General features: G+C 40.6%; 1 protein-coding gene across 1 annotated transcript in view; it reads left to right on the forward strand.

Moving 5' to 3' along the window:
• polq (polymerase (DNA directed), theta) overlaps positions 1-16,314 on the forward strand; it is a 94,683-nt gene that overhangs the window by 67,210 nt on the left and 11,159 nt on the right. Inside the window, exons 25-29 of the mRNA XM_041210626.1 lie at positions 6,198-6,327; positions 8,218-8,336; positions 8,793-8,977; positions 14,927-15,038; positions 16,177-16,301. Of these exons, the coding sequence (XP_041066560.1) occupies positions 6,198-6,327; positions 8,218-8,336; positions 8,793-8,977; positions 14,927-15,038; positions 16,177-16,301 (671 nt within the window). The remainder of the gene's footprint in view (positions 1-6,197; positions 6,328-8,217; positions 8,337-8,792; positions 8,978-14,926; positions 15,039-16,176; positions 16,302-16,314) is intronic.

Genomic DNA, 16,314 nt, shown 5'->3' on the forward strand with positions numbered 1-16,314 from the left:
GCGACAGCACTACTGTACTAAATGGGTATATTTCAAACAGAACTAGCAAACTTTGCAACCACGAGGCATTGTAGCCCATCAGCAGCAGCAGATTGTATTCACCCACAATCTGTAACCTCATGGCCCACATATCCCCCACTCTACTATTACCATCAAGCTGGGGGATCAACTCTGGTTCAAAGAAGAGTGCAGGAGGGCATGCCAGGAGCAGCACCAGGCATACCTAAATTGGAGTGTCAACCTGGTGAAGCTACAACACAGGACTACTTGCATGCCAAACAGTGGAAACAGCATGTGATAGACAGCTAAGTGATTCCACAACCAACAGATCAAATCTAATCTCTGAAGTTCTGCTACATGAATTGTGAACGGTGGTGGACAATTAAACAGCTAACAAGAGGAGGAGGCTCCAAAAACATCCCCATCTTCAATGATGGAGGAGCCCAGCACAATAGTGCAAAAGACAAGGCTGAGGCATTTGCAGGCATCTTCAGCCAGACGTGGCAAGTGGATGATCCATCTTGGCCTCCTTCTGCTGTCCCCAGCATCACAGATGCCAGTCTTCAGCTAATTCAATTCACTCCACATGATATCAGGAAATGGCTAAAGGCACTGGATACTGAAAAGGCTATGGGCCCTGACAAATAGTACTGAAGGCATGTGCTCCAGAACTAGCCACGCACCTAGCCAAACTGTTCCAGTACAGCTACAACACTGCCATCTACCTGGCAATGTGGAAAATTGCCCAGGTATGTCCTGTCCATAAAAAGCAGGACAAATCCAACTTGGCTAATTACTGTCCTATCAGTCTACTCTCGATCATCAGCAAAGTGATAGAAGGTGTCATCGACAGTGCTATCAAGTGGCACTTACTCAGAAACAACCTTGTTATGATATGGCAGGTGGTATTTGCCAGGCTGACCAGAACCCAAAGGGAAACTTGTTCAAGCTATCATAACGATTTTGCAATTTGCATTAATTACGTGAAGGTTTATGTACTGAAGTCTGAGGTAAAGAATCCACTACTGCCTTTGGAGATTTTAAAATTATTTATTAAAAAAATAAAATAAAAAGTTAAAAAATATTCAAGATTACAGTTACACAGTTAAACTTAGTTTTATAACAGTTCCCGAATGATTTCTACTTAACTAGACTCCCAACTACACACACCTTTTAGGCAATGGTCCAAGTAGATTCTTAATCTAGAAAACATCTAGCAATATTACCACAAGCACCCATTGTTGCTATAAGGGATGCGTTTCACAGCTTCTCCCTCCCTCTCACTTGACAATGGAATTCCAAGGCTTTTAACAAAACCTTGCTCTCTGGAACAAGCAACCACTTCTCTGGGGTAGTGAAAGGCTGATTTTTCACAGGTCTGTCTCACACAGTCCACCTTTCAAGATCTCACATGGCCATTCCCCATTTAGTTTTCCATCTTCCTTTAAATATATTTTCTCCCTTTTGATCTGTAAATCCTATTGTTTCACCCTTTCTTTGGAAGTTACTTTTCCCAGAATATAAAAATCTTTCTTGTTGTCCTTAAGGCCAGCACTTTCAGGAAGAATAAACTTAAGAATTTTGCCTTACCTGTTTTTCCAGTTGTAAAACATCTTTTCATGTCCCTTTGAAATTCAAACAACCTCTCAACTTTCCTGCAAATGCAAATGTTAGCTCTAACTTATTTACCTATCTTTCCTAGCTCATCTATTTCCATGTCAAAATGCCAGATTTGACACTTAACCACTTTGATTAAAATTTTGCAGCCTGACCATCTTTAATTAAATTAGTCATACATACACACACGCACGCATGCATGCACAGAACACAGCTCCCACAAGCCTGCTTTATAGTGTCACACAGTAATATTTGGAAAAAATAATATTTCATTTACAACCTCTCAGTGACGCTCAGTTTGGGTTCTGCCAGGGCCACTCAGCTCCTGACCTCATTACAACCTTGGTTCAAACATGGACAAAAGAGCTGAACTCCAGAGGTGAGATGAGAGTGACTGCCCTTGACATCAAGGCAGCATTTGATCGAGTGTGGCATCAAGGAGCCTTAGCAAAACTGGAGTCAAGAGGAATCAGGGGGAAAACTCTCCACCAGTTGGAGTCATAACAAAGGAAGATGGTTGTGGTTGTTGGAGGTCAATCATCTCAGTCCCAGGATATCGCTGCAGGAATTCCTCCAGGTAGTGTCCTAAACCCAACCATCTTTAGCTTGTTTATCAGTGACTTTCTTTCCATCATAAGGTTAGAAATGGGGATGTTCGATGCACAATGTTCAGCACCATTTGCTACTCCTCAGATACTGAAGCAGTCTGTTTCCTTGTGCAGCAAGATCTGGACAATATCCAGGCTTGGACTGACAAGTGGCAAGTAACATTTGTGCCACACAAGTACCAGGCAATGACCATCTCCAACAAGAGAGAATCTAACCATCTTCCCTTGACATTCAAAGGCTGAATCACCCTCTATCAATATCCTAGGGGTTGCCTTTGACCAGAAACTGAACTTGATTAGCCATATAAATACTGTGGCTACAAGAGGTCAGAGGCTGGGAATTCTGCAGTGAGTAACTCTCACCTCCTGACTCCCCAAAACCTGTGCACCATCTGCAAGGCACAAGTCAGGAGTGTGATGGAATACTCTTTACTTGCCTGGATGAGTGCAGCTCCAACAACACTCGAGAAGCTTGATACCATCCAGGACAAAGCAACCTGCTTGATTGGCACCCCGTCCACCACCTTAAACTTTCATTCCCTCCACCACTGATGCACAGTGACAGCAGTATGTACCATCTACAAGATGCACTGCAGGAATTCAGCAAGGCTCCTTCAACAACACCTTCCAAACCTGTGACCTCTACCACCTAGATGGATAAGGGCAGAAGGTGCAAGGGAACACCACCACCTTAAAGTTTCCTTCCAAGCCACACACCATCTGACTTGGAACTATATTGCCGTTCCTTCTCTGTTGCTGGTCAAAATCCTGGAACTCCCTTTCTCACAGCACTTGGATGTATCTACATCACATGGACTGCAGTGGTTCAAGAAGGTGGCCACCACCTTCTCAAGGGCAATAATGAATTGCAATAAAAGCAGGTCTAGCCAGTGACATCCACATCCATGAAAGGATAAAAAAATAGGAACAAAAGGTAATTTGGCCCATCAAACCTACTTTGTCATTGTCACGGTAGCTATATGTTTAAAATGAAAATTTCTTGAGCTTTCTCAGTATGTTCACTTACCACTGCCTGTCCATTATTACATCCCATTCTTTGTAATCCAATAAGGAAATACAGAAAACAGTTGTAAAATGTTAAGGAAATGTAAATGCAAAAAGATAAGGTGGACTGCCTGCCAGCCCCAAAGTAATGTATTTATGCAAATGATTTAGTGAAGCAAAAAGGTGTTGTCTGAGCTAGTAAGCCATTTACACAAGACTTGCACATGACTTCAGTTTGCAGAAAACAGAGGTATGTTGCTTGTATGACTTGCCAAGCTTGAAGTGATTGAGATGACAACAGGCTTTGAACTTTCACAAACTTCCTTTCAGACATTGACTTTGATTGAAGCAATTAGAAAAATAATTTCTTAGCTGTGCAACTAAGAAACATATTCAGCAACTGTTTTTAGGCAATTGTGCACAGAGAATCCTTTTGCTCCCCACATTACCACCATAGCACCCTAACCATAGGAGTTACCAAAAGAGGTGAGAGTGACTGTTCTTGACATCAAGCAGCATTGGACCAAGTATGCAATCAAGGAGCTCTAGTAAAATTGATATCAGTGAGAATCGGGGAAATTTCTCCACTGCTTGGAGTCATACCTAGCACAAAGGACGATGGTTATGGCTGTTGGAGACCAATCACTTCAGGCTCAAGACATCCTCAAGGTAGTGTCCTAGGCCCAAACATCTTTAGCTGCTTCATCAATGACCTTCCCTCTATCACAAGATCATGAGGTTTGCTGATGATTGCACAGTGTTTCAATTCAAAATCCTCATATTATGAAGCAGTCCATATTCACATGCAGCAAGACCAGGACAACATGCAGGTTTGGACTGATAAATGGCAAATAACATTTGTGCCACACAAGTGCCAAACAATGGCCATCTACAACAAGATAGAATGTAATCACCTCCCCTCAGCAATTAGTGGCACTACCATCATTGAATTCCGCACTATTAACCTCTTGGGGGTTACTGTTGACCAGAAACTTAACTGAGCCAACCATATAAATACAGTGGCTACAAGAACAGGCTGGCTAGACGCTGGGAATTCTATATTGAGTAAATCTCCTCCTGACTCCCCAAAGCTCGTCCACCATCTGCAAGGCACAAAACAGGATTGTGACAGAATACTCTCCCATTGTCTGGATGAGTGTGGCTCCAACAACACTCAAGAAGCTTGACAGCATCCAGGACAAAGCAGCCCACTTGATCAGCACCCCATCCACTACATTAAAAGTTCACCCTCTCCACCACCATGCATAGTGGCAGCAGCGGGAACTATCTACAAGATGTACTTTCAGAACTTGCCTTCCAAACTTGCGACCTTGACCATCTATAAGGATAAGGGCAGCAGATCTGGGAATGACACCACCTGCAAACCTCTCCAAGCCATCTTGACTTGGAACTAAATTGTTGCACCTTCATTGTCATTGGGTCAAAAACCTGGACCTCCCTTCCTAAAAGGACTGAGGGTATACTTATATCAGATGGACTGCAGCAGTTCAAGAAGGAAGCTCACTATAACCTTCTTAAGGGCAGTTAGCAATAAATGCTGGCCTTGCTAGGGACGACCAAATCACATGAACGAATAAAATAAAAGCTCTGGCCATTCCTGTATGTGCCATATAACTGAAGCCAAACAGGAGGATGAGGAAATAACAGGGTTGCAGGATAAGCCTACACCATAGGAGAGGATGACTGCATTACCCTCTCAATGATGTCTCACCTGAGGTTGTCTTAAAGAAGATGGTTTAATAACGAAGGCATAGAATAAACTCTCCTTCATATTGCAAACAGTTCATTAAACATCCCCTCAAAGACACAGAACATGTTTATTTGCGAATGCTGGATTTCATATCACGTGATTTGCCTGCTTATGTATATGTATGTGTGTATTTATAATGAGTGCTTCTGACTACTACCATATCTACCCATGGTGCTCCTTTATATTGTTCTCAAGCACATGCTTGTTCTTCATTGAGATAAAATGCAAGGGCTAGCAAAGCCAGTAATTCTTGGCTGCATTGTGGTACAGGTTTGTAATTAGAGACGACAGAGGGATCAAGGATGTTTTTACTATGAAGGCTAAAAAAACCAAAGGGGTAGCACCTGATGAGAAGGAGCCATGTACAAATGACCCAAACTGGCGTTTAAGACATATTTCTTAATCTGAATAAATTTCTTTCCACATTCCTTTACCATGCTGTTGCATATTTCGAAAAACTAATCCTACAATTTACAGCTATATTGGGCCATGACTTGAAGGAAGATGGAAGTAGCATTCAACCTCTAAATAAATATGTATATGATATTTGTTTCCAGCACAAGAATAGCTGCATGTGGCACAGTAAATATAATGGACCATTTCCACCAGTGATGTAGAAAGTTTATCATTTATTAGAGGTGGTTACGCTATAAGAAACAATTAGGCATTGAGAGGTAGAGCTGCCATTGAGAGTTTGAATATCCAGTAAATGGAAAATGTTTAAAACTGGGCTTGCAGAATTGGATGCAATGAGATGCCACCATTTTGCAGTCCATTCTGTTCTTTGATAGCACTACAAAGCTCCCTGCTTTCATTATTTGGAGTAAGGAGTAAAAAGAACAAGATAACAACATATTACCAGCGTCCTGATGGGTTTTTTCCAACTTAGTCAACTTGTGCAGTGCATGTAGTCCAGTTGAAGTTGGGCTTTGTGCAAAAGTGATGGGCAAGATCAACTAGTTAACTACGTAAAGAATGTAATCCTATTAACATGATTTATTAAAATGCCATAATTGAAACAAGAATTTATAAACAATCTTTTTGAATTGATTCCCATTCTGTTGAATGAAATATAATGGAATATTTTCTTGGTGATTTCACAACCCATAGTTTATATTAGTTTGTCTTTAGATGTACATTTTGCTTTCATGTGACCTAGAACCCACTCTCTGTAAACACATCTCTTATTCAATTAGGTCGAATCAGCTTTATTGAGCCAAACCTGCAAAATGTGCCAAAGGATTTTGAAATTGAAATGCCAGCAATGATCAGAGAGACTGTTCCCTCCCAGGGAACATACAACGCAGCTGTTCCTACACGATTCAGGTATTTCTTCTGAATGAAATCCTCAAACCTCGCCTTCTGTGAGACAGCAATTTGTTTTTCAATTGAGGCTTTGTGATCTCCATGCATCTTCTCATTATCCATCAGTAACCAAGTTCCTTAATTTAAATACTTGTTTTACTTTGAAATGACAGTCATAAATAAGTAAAGTATAAGATACATATTTATCTCTCTCCATCTCATAGATAACCTCTATTTAATAGCCAACTTTATCTAACCATATATAAACATACATCATTGTACATTTTAGATACACATATCAACTTTTTTTAATGTTGAAAGCTCTTTATTACCTCCTGTAAAACAATAAAAATATAAAATGGCTTTTTTAAAGTAAGATTTTTAAATTGCTATTTGGCCAATTATCTCAGCCCTGGGACTTCACTGCAGGAATTCCTCAGGGTAGTTAAATAGGCCCAACCATCTTCAGCTGCTTCATCAATGACCTTCCTTCCATCATAAGGTCAGAAGTTGGGATGTTCGTTGATTATTACCCAATGTTCAGCACCATTCGTGACACCTCAGATACTGAAGCAGTCCATGTCCAAATGCAGCAAGACCTGGACAATATCCAGGCTTAGGCTGACAAGTGACAAGTAACATTCATACCACATAAGTGCCAGGCAGTGACCATCTCCAACTAGAGAGAACCCAACCATCTTCCCTGCGACCTTTACCACCAAGAAGGACAAGGGAAGCAGATGCGTGGGAACACCACCACCTACAAGTTCCCCTCCAAGCCACACACCATCCAGACTTGGAAATATATCACTGTTCCTTCATTGTCACTGGGTCAAAATCCTGGAACTCTCTTCCTAACAGCACTGTGGATGTACCTACACCACATGGATTGCAGTGGTTCAAGAAAGTGGCTTACCATCACCACCTCAAAAGCAATTAGGGATGGGCAATAAATGCTGGCCCAGCCAGTGACACTCATATCCATGAATGAATAAATAAAAAAAAATCATGGTATTGTGGGGTTATTGTTAGTAACACAACAGCCTTTAATATGGGAACTGAACAATATCCTACATTTATTTCATCTGTATGATCTAAAGCACCTGCAGCTCACTGGTGACCATATTTATTTTATTGAAATGTACCCTGGTTATAATTTGGGCACAGTCCCATCAAAGCCTAGCTCACATGAGTAGGTTTGACCAAAGAGTGTTAGATGTCTCTGCAGGTAGAATAAGCTATATTGAATGACTTAATTTGATCCTGTGTGCTTGATTTGTTATTTGGCATCTACACCACAAAATTATCTGGCTATATGGATGGAATTTCTTTGATTTTAAAGTAATCATTGACTTTACGGTTTTCTTCCAAAAACATGATGTTTTCTGCCTGGTGAAGTAAATACAAATTTATAGTGAAAATGCACTACTTTTCTTTCCTTGTAATGTTTTTATAGTTCAATCATTTTGCTTTCTCCTTGGTTCTCAAATGTTTACAACTTTTTCATTTTTTCTCGATACTGCCTTCAACTACCCTCAATAAGTGAGCCTTTCTCTTGTGCCTCAGGTTGCTTCTTGTTTCTTAGGACTGGTGTGCTTTTATTAACCACCTTGTATGCTCTCTTAATTTGAAAGGCTAGTGTGTTTAATATTTCTGTATGTCAGCAAATCTAGTGTATTTTAATTATATTTTTAAAAATGAGCTATAGAGTGAATATCTATGTGGAAATTAATAACCAGTGTTTTAGTGGTGCAATATTTGCTTTACAATTGGACTGATCTTTGTAATTGCTCTTGGCTTCTTGTCACTGGTTTTATAACTCATTGTAAAATTGTACTCTATGTAGCAGTAATGTATAGAAGTTAAAAAAGACAATGCTTTTAAATTTTGCACCGTATATATATGTTTTAGGAGAAGGAGGGGCTGTTGTATAAGGGCATCTTCCTGCCAGGTTATGATGAATGATGGAAAGGTGGATAAAGGGCTGCCATTTGCTGTTAGTCTAAGACATGCTTTTGTACCATTTTCAGGTAATTGTATTTTTTTAAATCAAATTTTAATGGTGGGATTATTTCAAAGTCCTTAACAAAAGAACAGAATTTTAAAAACTGACTTTGTTTCAGATGTACCAGCACAGGTCCTCGGTGAAATGAGGTTAGAATAGCAGAGCTCTGTGAACTCCATTGCTTTTGCAATGTTAGCTTGGCAAGCTTGTTTAGCTTGCAAATTTTCAGAAACATGTTTTGTCAACTAGATTGCTTTTATGTACCAGTTTAGTCACCTCTTTTTTAAAAAAAATCCATTCTATTTGTAAGGCAAAAGCTACATTTTCTCAAAATGCATGCTGGCTGGGTCCAGTGCCTCTGCACTCTTTCAAAATTTTACAAATTTGCTGTCAAATAATTTCTCTTTTCCCTCCAATGCAGTTCTGGATTAATATCAGGTTTAACAAACTAACCATGTCTAATTTAATTTTTCCTTTAAAGGTGGCCTCATTCTGGCAGCAGATTACTCTCAACTGGAGCTACGAATTCTGGCTCACCTCTCCAAGGATAGGAGCCTTATTCAAGTCCTAAACAGTGGGGAAGATGTGTTCAAGAGCATTGCTGCAGAATGGAAAATGGTGGACCCAGCATCAGTGACTGACAGATTGAGACAACAGGCCAAGCAGGTCAGCTCAAGTTTCTGGTAACCTGGGTGCATTACTTGAGAGCATTACATAGATAACAGAAAACCTTTCACCTCCAGCTGAGTAGGAAACCTGGTAAACCATTGTCCTCTGTTGAGTGTAAAATAAAGTGAGTTTACGTAATGCCATGTCCTTGTGAACACAGGTCCAATGTACAGAATGGGCAATATGAACATTTAAAAAATTTGCTTTATATGATATTACTCCACATGCTGCTTCTGTCTCTATAATCGTGCCAAGGTAATCTTGTTGCTTAAAGCCAGTGGAACGTAAATTAACATAAGCACTTAACTTTTTAATATGAAACACACTATATTATCAAACACCAAGGACAGAATTTCTTGGTTTTGAAGCTGACACTTTTTTGCATAAATTACCAGTCCCTGACAAGCATCCTGTGTTTAAAAGTTAGTTAATTTAATGTTTAGTGAAGTAGCAAGGCAAGATATCAACATGAGTTCATATAGTTATAAAAACAAATTAAACAACTCTTGTAATGGCACACATAACAAACCCATGGTTGCTTTTAGAAGTTACATGACCAAAATTTACTCAATGCCTCTACAAACGGGTTCCCAGCTGTAGTCATTATAGTTTTGATAAATGTTGGACTGTGGCTTTAAGAATAATCCTGTGTTGTAAGATCACATGATCTGAGTAAACCAACGTATTAACAGCACAGGGAATCTCTACACGGGGAGTTTTCTTTAGTTATGGAGCTTGATGTACACATGTAGTTGCTGCTGCTGTCTTATAAATAAAGTTAAATGTTTCCACTAAGAAAAGTTGTCTGAAGGTCAGCTCTACAAAAAACTGGCGATGAGGATAAATCTGATTCGGTGCTGTACCTGACCCAGTGATTGAGAGTATCTAAGTTCTTTAAAACTAAAAGAAGATATACTCATCCAAAATGCCACAGTTTGGCAGAATCGATACCTTTGAGTCAGCCACAGATGATTGGTCTCAATATATAGAACATTTTGCATTCTTCTTGCAAGCAAACAAAATCATGGGGGAGGAAAAGAGGAGAGCGATTCTCCTGAGTATTTGTGGGAGCAAGACCTACAGTTTAATTCGAAGCTTGATGGCCCCCAGTGCCTGAGATTGGAAGACTTTCAGTGAATTAATAGACCTCGTTAAGGGACATTTTCAACCCAAGCCTTCATTACAATGCAGAGGCTTAGGTTCAGTTCACGAAATAGACCCCTGGGAGAGACAATTGCTGCCTACATGGTGAAATTAAAACAACTAATGGAATATTGTGATTTCAGTGAAACCCTGAATGACATGCTCAGAGATCACTTAGTATGTGGCATGCAGGAAGACACTATTCAGTGGACTGCTGGCTGAAGTGAATCTTGGTTTTAAGAAAGCATTAGAAATAGCGCTGGTGATGGAAAGCATTGTAAGGGATTCACAAGCAATTCAAGGGGTGCAAAATGGCATTGTCCTCCTAGTTGAATGGGAACAGTCAGCCGAAAGTGGCATGAAAGGCAGGACTCCGCCACAAAGCGGGAAACAGTCCCCGCTAACTGAAAAATGAGAGGAAACAGCTTAGCAACTAATTCGAAAACTAATTTTCATCAACATGGAAACAATCAGCCTTCTAATGGTTGGTAATTTTAAAAAGTAGAATGTTATTTTTGTCACAGAAGTGGACACATAATGAGACAGCGCAGTGAGATTTAAACAAGCCTCCAAACAACAAATGAAGTCCAATGAAGTCTAGTGTAGCAGAGCCAGAAACAATCAATTCTGACACTTATTCATTATTCAACATGGAAGTTGGGAAGACAGAGCCAATTATTGTTACAGTGCAAGTGAATGGTAAACCATTAAAAGTGGATGTAGACACGGGTGCTTTTACCACTGTAATAGGAGAACACACATTCAGATATTTAAATAAAGGTGATCAACAATTAAATTTGGAACAAACATCTGCCAAGTTGAAAGCGTACACAGGAGAAGAAATCCAAGTAATAGGTATCACTAGAGCAACTGTTTATTATAGACACCAATCGACACTGCTACCAGTGATGGTGCTGGAAGATGAAGGGCCAAAGTCTTCTAGGGCATGATTGGTTGAAGGAGATTAAATTAACCTTGTCAGAAATCTTCCAGTTGCGAAAGGGTGGACTACCAGAGCTGCAAAAAAAAAAATGACACCATCTTCAAGGATGAACTGGAAAAAATCCAAGTCTACGGGCCAAGATTTACGTGGACCCAGAGGCAACACCTCGCTGTTTGAAAGCAAGACCGGTGCCATACGCCGTGAGAGAAAAGGTTGATGCTGAGCGGAGCCAGCTAGAGAGGCTGGGTGTCATAAAAGTGGTCCAGTTCTCGGAGTGGGTAGCACCCATAGTCCCTGTCCTTAAACCAGACCAGACTGTCTGGATCTGTGGGGACTATAAACTAACAGTCAACCTAGCAGCCAAACTGGACAGTAACCCAATTCTCAATATTGAAGACCTCTACGCCAAACTAGTAGGAGGGACAACATATACAAAGCTTGACATGAGCCACATGAGTCAAACATACAATGTTTTGGCCTCAACTGCTTTCTGTGGAAGTGATTATGGGTTATTTCTACCAAATTTATCCACAGTTCTAGCCCCTCTACATTCACTGTTAAGAAAAACAGCATTGGTTTTGGGAGGCATCTCAAAAAGAAGCCTTTATGAAAGTAAAACAGCTCTTACACTCTTCAAATTTGTTAGTGCATTATGACGCGACAAAGGAGTTGGTAATAACCTGCAATGCGTCTCCTATGGAGTGGGAATGGTACTATCTCACAAGATGGACGATGGCACAGAGAGGCTGATAGGCTATGTATCCAGGACAATTACCACAGCTGAGAAAGGATATTCTCAGATCGAAAAGGAAGGTCTGTTGATTATTTTTGGTGTAAAAAAATTTCACCAATACATGCATTGGGCAACATTTCAGACCACAAACCACTTTTGGGTCTATTTAGTGAGGAAAAGGCTATATCTCCCATAGCTTCTGCAAGAATACAAAGATGGGCCCTAACTTTGGCAGCATATGAATACACCTTTGTACATAGACCAGGGATTTATATAGCAAATACCGATGTCCTAAGTCGCCTTCCTTTGCAAGAGAATGATGAACATGTCCCAATCCGACAGGAGCTCGTATTAGTGATGAATTTTCTAGATTCCTCACCAGTCTGTGTTAGGTCGATAAGAAACTGGGCGAATTGTGATCCAGTCCTATCTCGAGTGAGAGACCAAGTGTTACATGGTTGGTCCCAGGAACCAGTCTCTGATGAATTGAAGCCGTTTTTCATTCAAAGACACGAGATGAGCAGTCAAGATGGTATTCTATTCTGGGGTACATGGGGTAGTAGTTCATTCACAAGGAGGGAACCACCTTTAATAGAGCTACACTGTGCCCATCCAGGAATCTCACGAATGAAGATGATAGTGCAGAATTATCTTTGGTGGCCGGGGATGGGCGACGATATTGAAAAGGTGGTAAAACACGGTGTACGATGTCAACAGCTGCAAAAGTTGCTGGTGGCAACCCCATTACACCCATGGGAGTGGCAATATACATAAAGAATTTTGGTGGAGGGCCAGAGTGGCTACCTGGTAAAGTAAGTTCTGTAACCGGACCATTGTCGTACCACGTGGAAGTGGAGGGCCGGATCACTCGTAAGCATGTGGATCATTTAAGAAAAAGCGAGATACCCCATCAAAATAATGTTCCATCTGTAACCATTACTGAATCAATGGTTCCTGTTGAAGTTGCTCAACCAAGGACAGACATGCCTGATGTCGCTGTCGGAGTGGGGAACATTGAACAGCCTGGGCCTAATGAGGTACCTGATGTTAATGCAGTTCCAGAGAATGTGGTTCCTGCAAAAAAATCTGAAGTCGTGGAGCTGCGACATTCCACACGGATCAGGAAACCACCTGAAAGACTGAACTTGTAACTTCATGACCTGTGTAAATATTATAATGTCATGAGATAAATATCCTGGTAAATACAAAATGTACAGAAAAGTTAAAGGGGGAGGAATGTAGTAATTATAGTTTTGATAAATGTTAAACTGTAGCTTTAAGAATAATCCTGTTATAAGATCACATGATCTGTGTAAACCAATGTGTTAACAGCACAGGAACCTCTACATTTAGTTATGGAGTTTGATGCACACATGTAGTTGCTGCTGCTATCTTGTAAATAAAGTTAAATGTTTCCACTAATAAAAGTTGTCTGAAGAGCAACTCTATAACACTAGCATATTTTTGTAAGCAACATGCATGTATCATTTCAGCAGTGGTGTGCTCGGTATACACCTCTGCTAGAATAGTGAGGGTCTGATAACAGCCAGCAAAAATCTCCGTTACATTAGGCATTCATGGTGAGTGCTCTGATGGCAAGCAGCTGGTGTTTGTTAATTCAATGCTCATTAAAACTGTAACAGTGAAAGGATTGTCAGAGGAGCAGGGAGCTGATCAGGGAGATCTATTGGTGGAGTTAGAAGCCTGAGGTATTAAACAGACATTTTGCCTTGGCGATTACCAAGGTAGAGGATTTGCTCAAGCTATGGTAAACAGAGGTTAGCATACTTGATGAGATAAATTTAAAGAGGAGATACTCTCAAGGCTGGCAGTACTCAAAGTGGGTAAGTCACTGGGTGCTGATGGATTGCATCCTCGTTGCTGAGAGGATATAAGGGTTGAAATTGCAGGGGTGCTCGTCAGAATTTTCGAATCCTCCTTAGATACAATAGTGCCAATGAGCTGGAGGATTGCAAATTTTACACCCATGTTCAGAAAAGGAGAGAAGGATATACCTGGTAATCCAGGCCAGTCAGTTTAATGTTGATGGTGGGGAAGCTTTTAGAATCATAATCTTGGAGAAAATTAACAGTCACTTGACAAGCATGGACTAACAAATGAGAGCCAGCATGGATTTGTTAAGGGAAAATTGTGTTTGAATAATTTGAGATAACAGAGTTGTGTATAAATAGTTGTTGGATAGTACAGAACTTGAGTATGCTGAAAAGAGAGACATGCTTTTGAAGCTTTTCATATTGTACTCATTGGACAGATTCACAGGAATACCAATTGTAAAGGGAACAACAATTTATATTGTATAAGAAGAGAGTGCTGATTTGTTGACAAGTGGACTCTGGTAGAAGCATTACCATGGAGAATGCACCAGGGAACAGTTAACTTCCAAGGTTTTGTTTGAATTCAAACAAGGCAGGTTGACCGAAGGGTCATGAGGACTCGAATCGTCAACTCTTTTCTTCTCCGCCGATGCTGCCAGACCTGCTGAGTTTTTCCAGGTAATTCTATTTTTGTTTTGTATTTCCAGCATCCTCAGTTTTTTGTTTTTTGTTTTTATTTCTATTATTATTATTTTAAGGCAGGTTGACTCTGATTGGCCAAGGCTTTGTCCAAGGGAGTGAACCAGGGAATAGCTGTCCCAAGCTTTATTTAGTTGAAAAATGTGTAGACATGCTCCTTCTGTCTGCAAAGGACAGGACCCTGTGTGTGAATATTTGAACTTTCCATTATGTGTAAATGAGCCATACTGCAAGCCCGACTGAGAATCTTAAATTGGTTGTGAGTGTAATTCTTAGCACAATCAGGGTTGTTTAGCAAGTGCCAAGTGCTGTCCAATTGCAGAATCACATATAATGTTGGACACTGTGTTTTGCAAGCGTGGTGTGTGCTGCAAATCTGCATTTCATAACTTCTTTAAAACAAATTACTAGGATGTGGAATCAACAATTCATGATTAATAAATTGCTCTAGGTAATAAATGCATTTGGTGAATTGTGATCAGATAGCACTGGATGGGATTATTTTGTGTAAAACTTTACTGTTGTATGCACTTCTGTGGTGATGTACTGCTGCTTCCTGAATTTCTAATGTGTAGGTATCATTTCTCCTCTAGATTTGTTATGGTATCATTTATGGGATTGGAGCCAAGTCTTTGGGTAACCAAATGGACCTGGATGAGAATGATGCCGGTTGTTACCTAGAAACATTCAAATCTCGATATAAAGGTAAGGAAGCCTTCATTAATCCTCTTACTGATGGCTAGATTTGAAGAAAATAGAATAATTTTAAATTAGTTTACTTTTCTTGTGAGCAAAAGAGATGGAAAATGGGGAAGAACAAGGTTACTCCAGCAGACAACAATTTGGCCCAGATCTCCTGAGGAGTGGCAATCATTGTTGGATTGCCGTCACTCAAACTTGCCCCACCTAGACACTGCTCTGCATTCCTTGCCGGGTCTTCTGAGGGTGGCTTTACCAGAAATGTGGAGCACAGCCTTCGGAGAGCTCCTTCAGATTGCAGTATAGTCAGGGGAAATAGGACATGCCCCCTTTTTATGGCACTAGCTACTGTAAGGCAAGTTTCAAGTTCCAGTGTGAATGTTAGTGAATAGGTGAATGGATGAATGATTGATGGGTAGGGTGGTAGAACGGATGAGGTAAGTGGGCAGGGTGGTTGAGGTAAGTGAGATAGGTGTGGTGGCAGGCGGGTGGGGTAGTACGTGGGTCGGGGGAAGATGGCTGGGTCGGGAGGGGTAGTTAGGCTGGGTCAGGAGGATAGTTTAGGTGGTAGTTCGTAACCATGTCAGGTCAGGGGAGTAATTGGGGGTCAGTTCTGTAGTTACTCAGGAGTTAGACTAGGATTTAATCCGTCTAACAGTTCCTGAATAACTATCCAGGTAACTATCCAGGAACGATCCGAATTCTCCATTCTAACTCTGAGACATTCGAGGAGGGTCCTGGGGAGCAGGGGAATCAGCCAGTGGAAGTTCAAACTTCCCAGGCAATTCCCATGGATGTCGGCGCTCTCATGGGGTCCTGAAGCGCGCCTTCAGTCTCTGATGATCCAGAGACTGGAAGATCTGAGTTATTAACATTTGTGATGTAAACAGCTTTTCCTGAGAGAGAAACCAAGAGAAACCAAGAGGTCAAGTTAAATCACCCAGCACTTCTTGATCTCTGAGTGGTGCTGCAAAGTCAGTAACTTGGGGGAAAAAATCTGATAAGAAGTATACCAAAATAAAATGAAGCTTTTCTTCAGCTGGGGCACAACCATGGACAAGAGTTTAATTACTACTTATAGAGATTCTATTCTTTAAAGGCTTTTTTTAAAAAAAAACTTACTTAAATTCACTGTTTTCCCCAGGGATTCAGACATTTCTGCAGGAAACAATAAAAAATTGTCAGGAAAATGGATTTGTTCAAACTATTCTTGGCCGGAAACGGTACCTTCCAGCAATAAAGGATCCCAATCCTCACATTAAAACTCACGTATGTATTGCAG

Source organism: Carcharodon carcharias, chromosome 18, assembly GCF_017639515.1.
Source record: "Carcharodon carcharias isolate sCarCar2 chromosome 18, sCarCar2.pri, whole genome shotgun sequence".
Lineage (NCBI taxonomy): Eukaryota > Metazoa > Chordata > Chondrichthyes > Lamniformes > Lamnidae > Carcharodon > Carcharodon carcharias.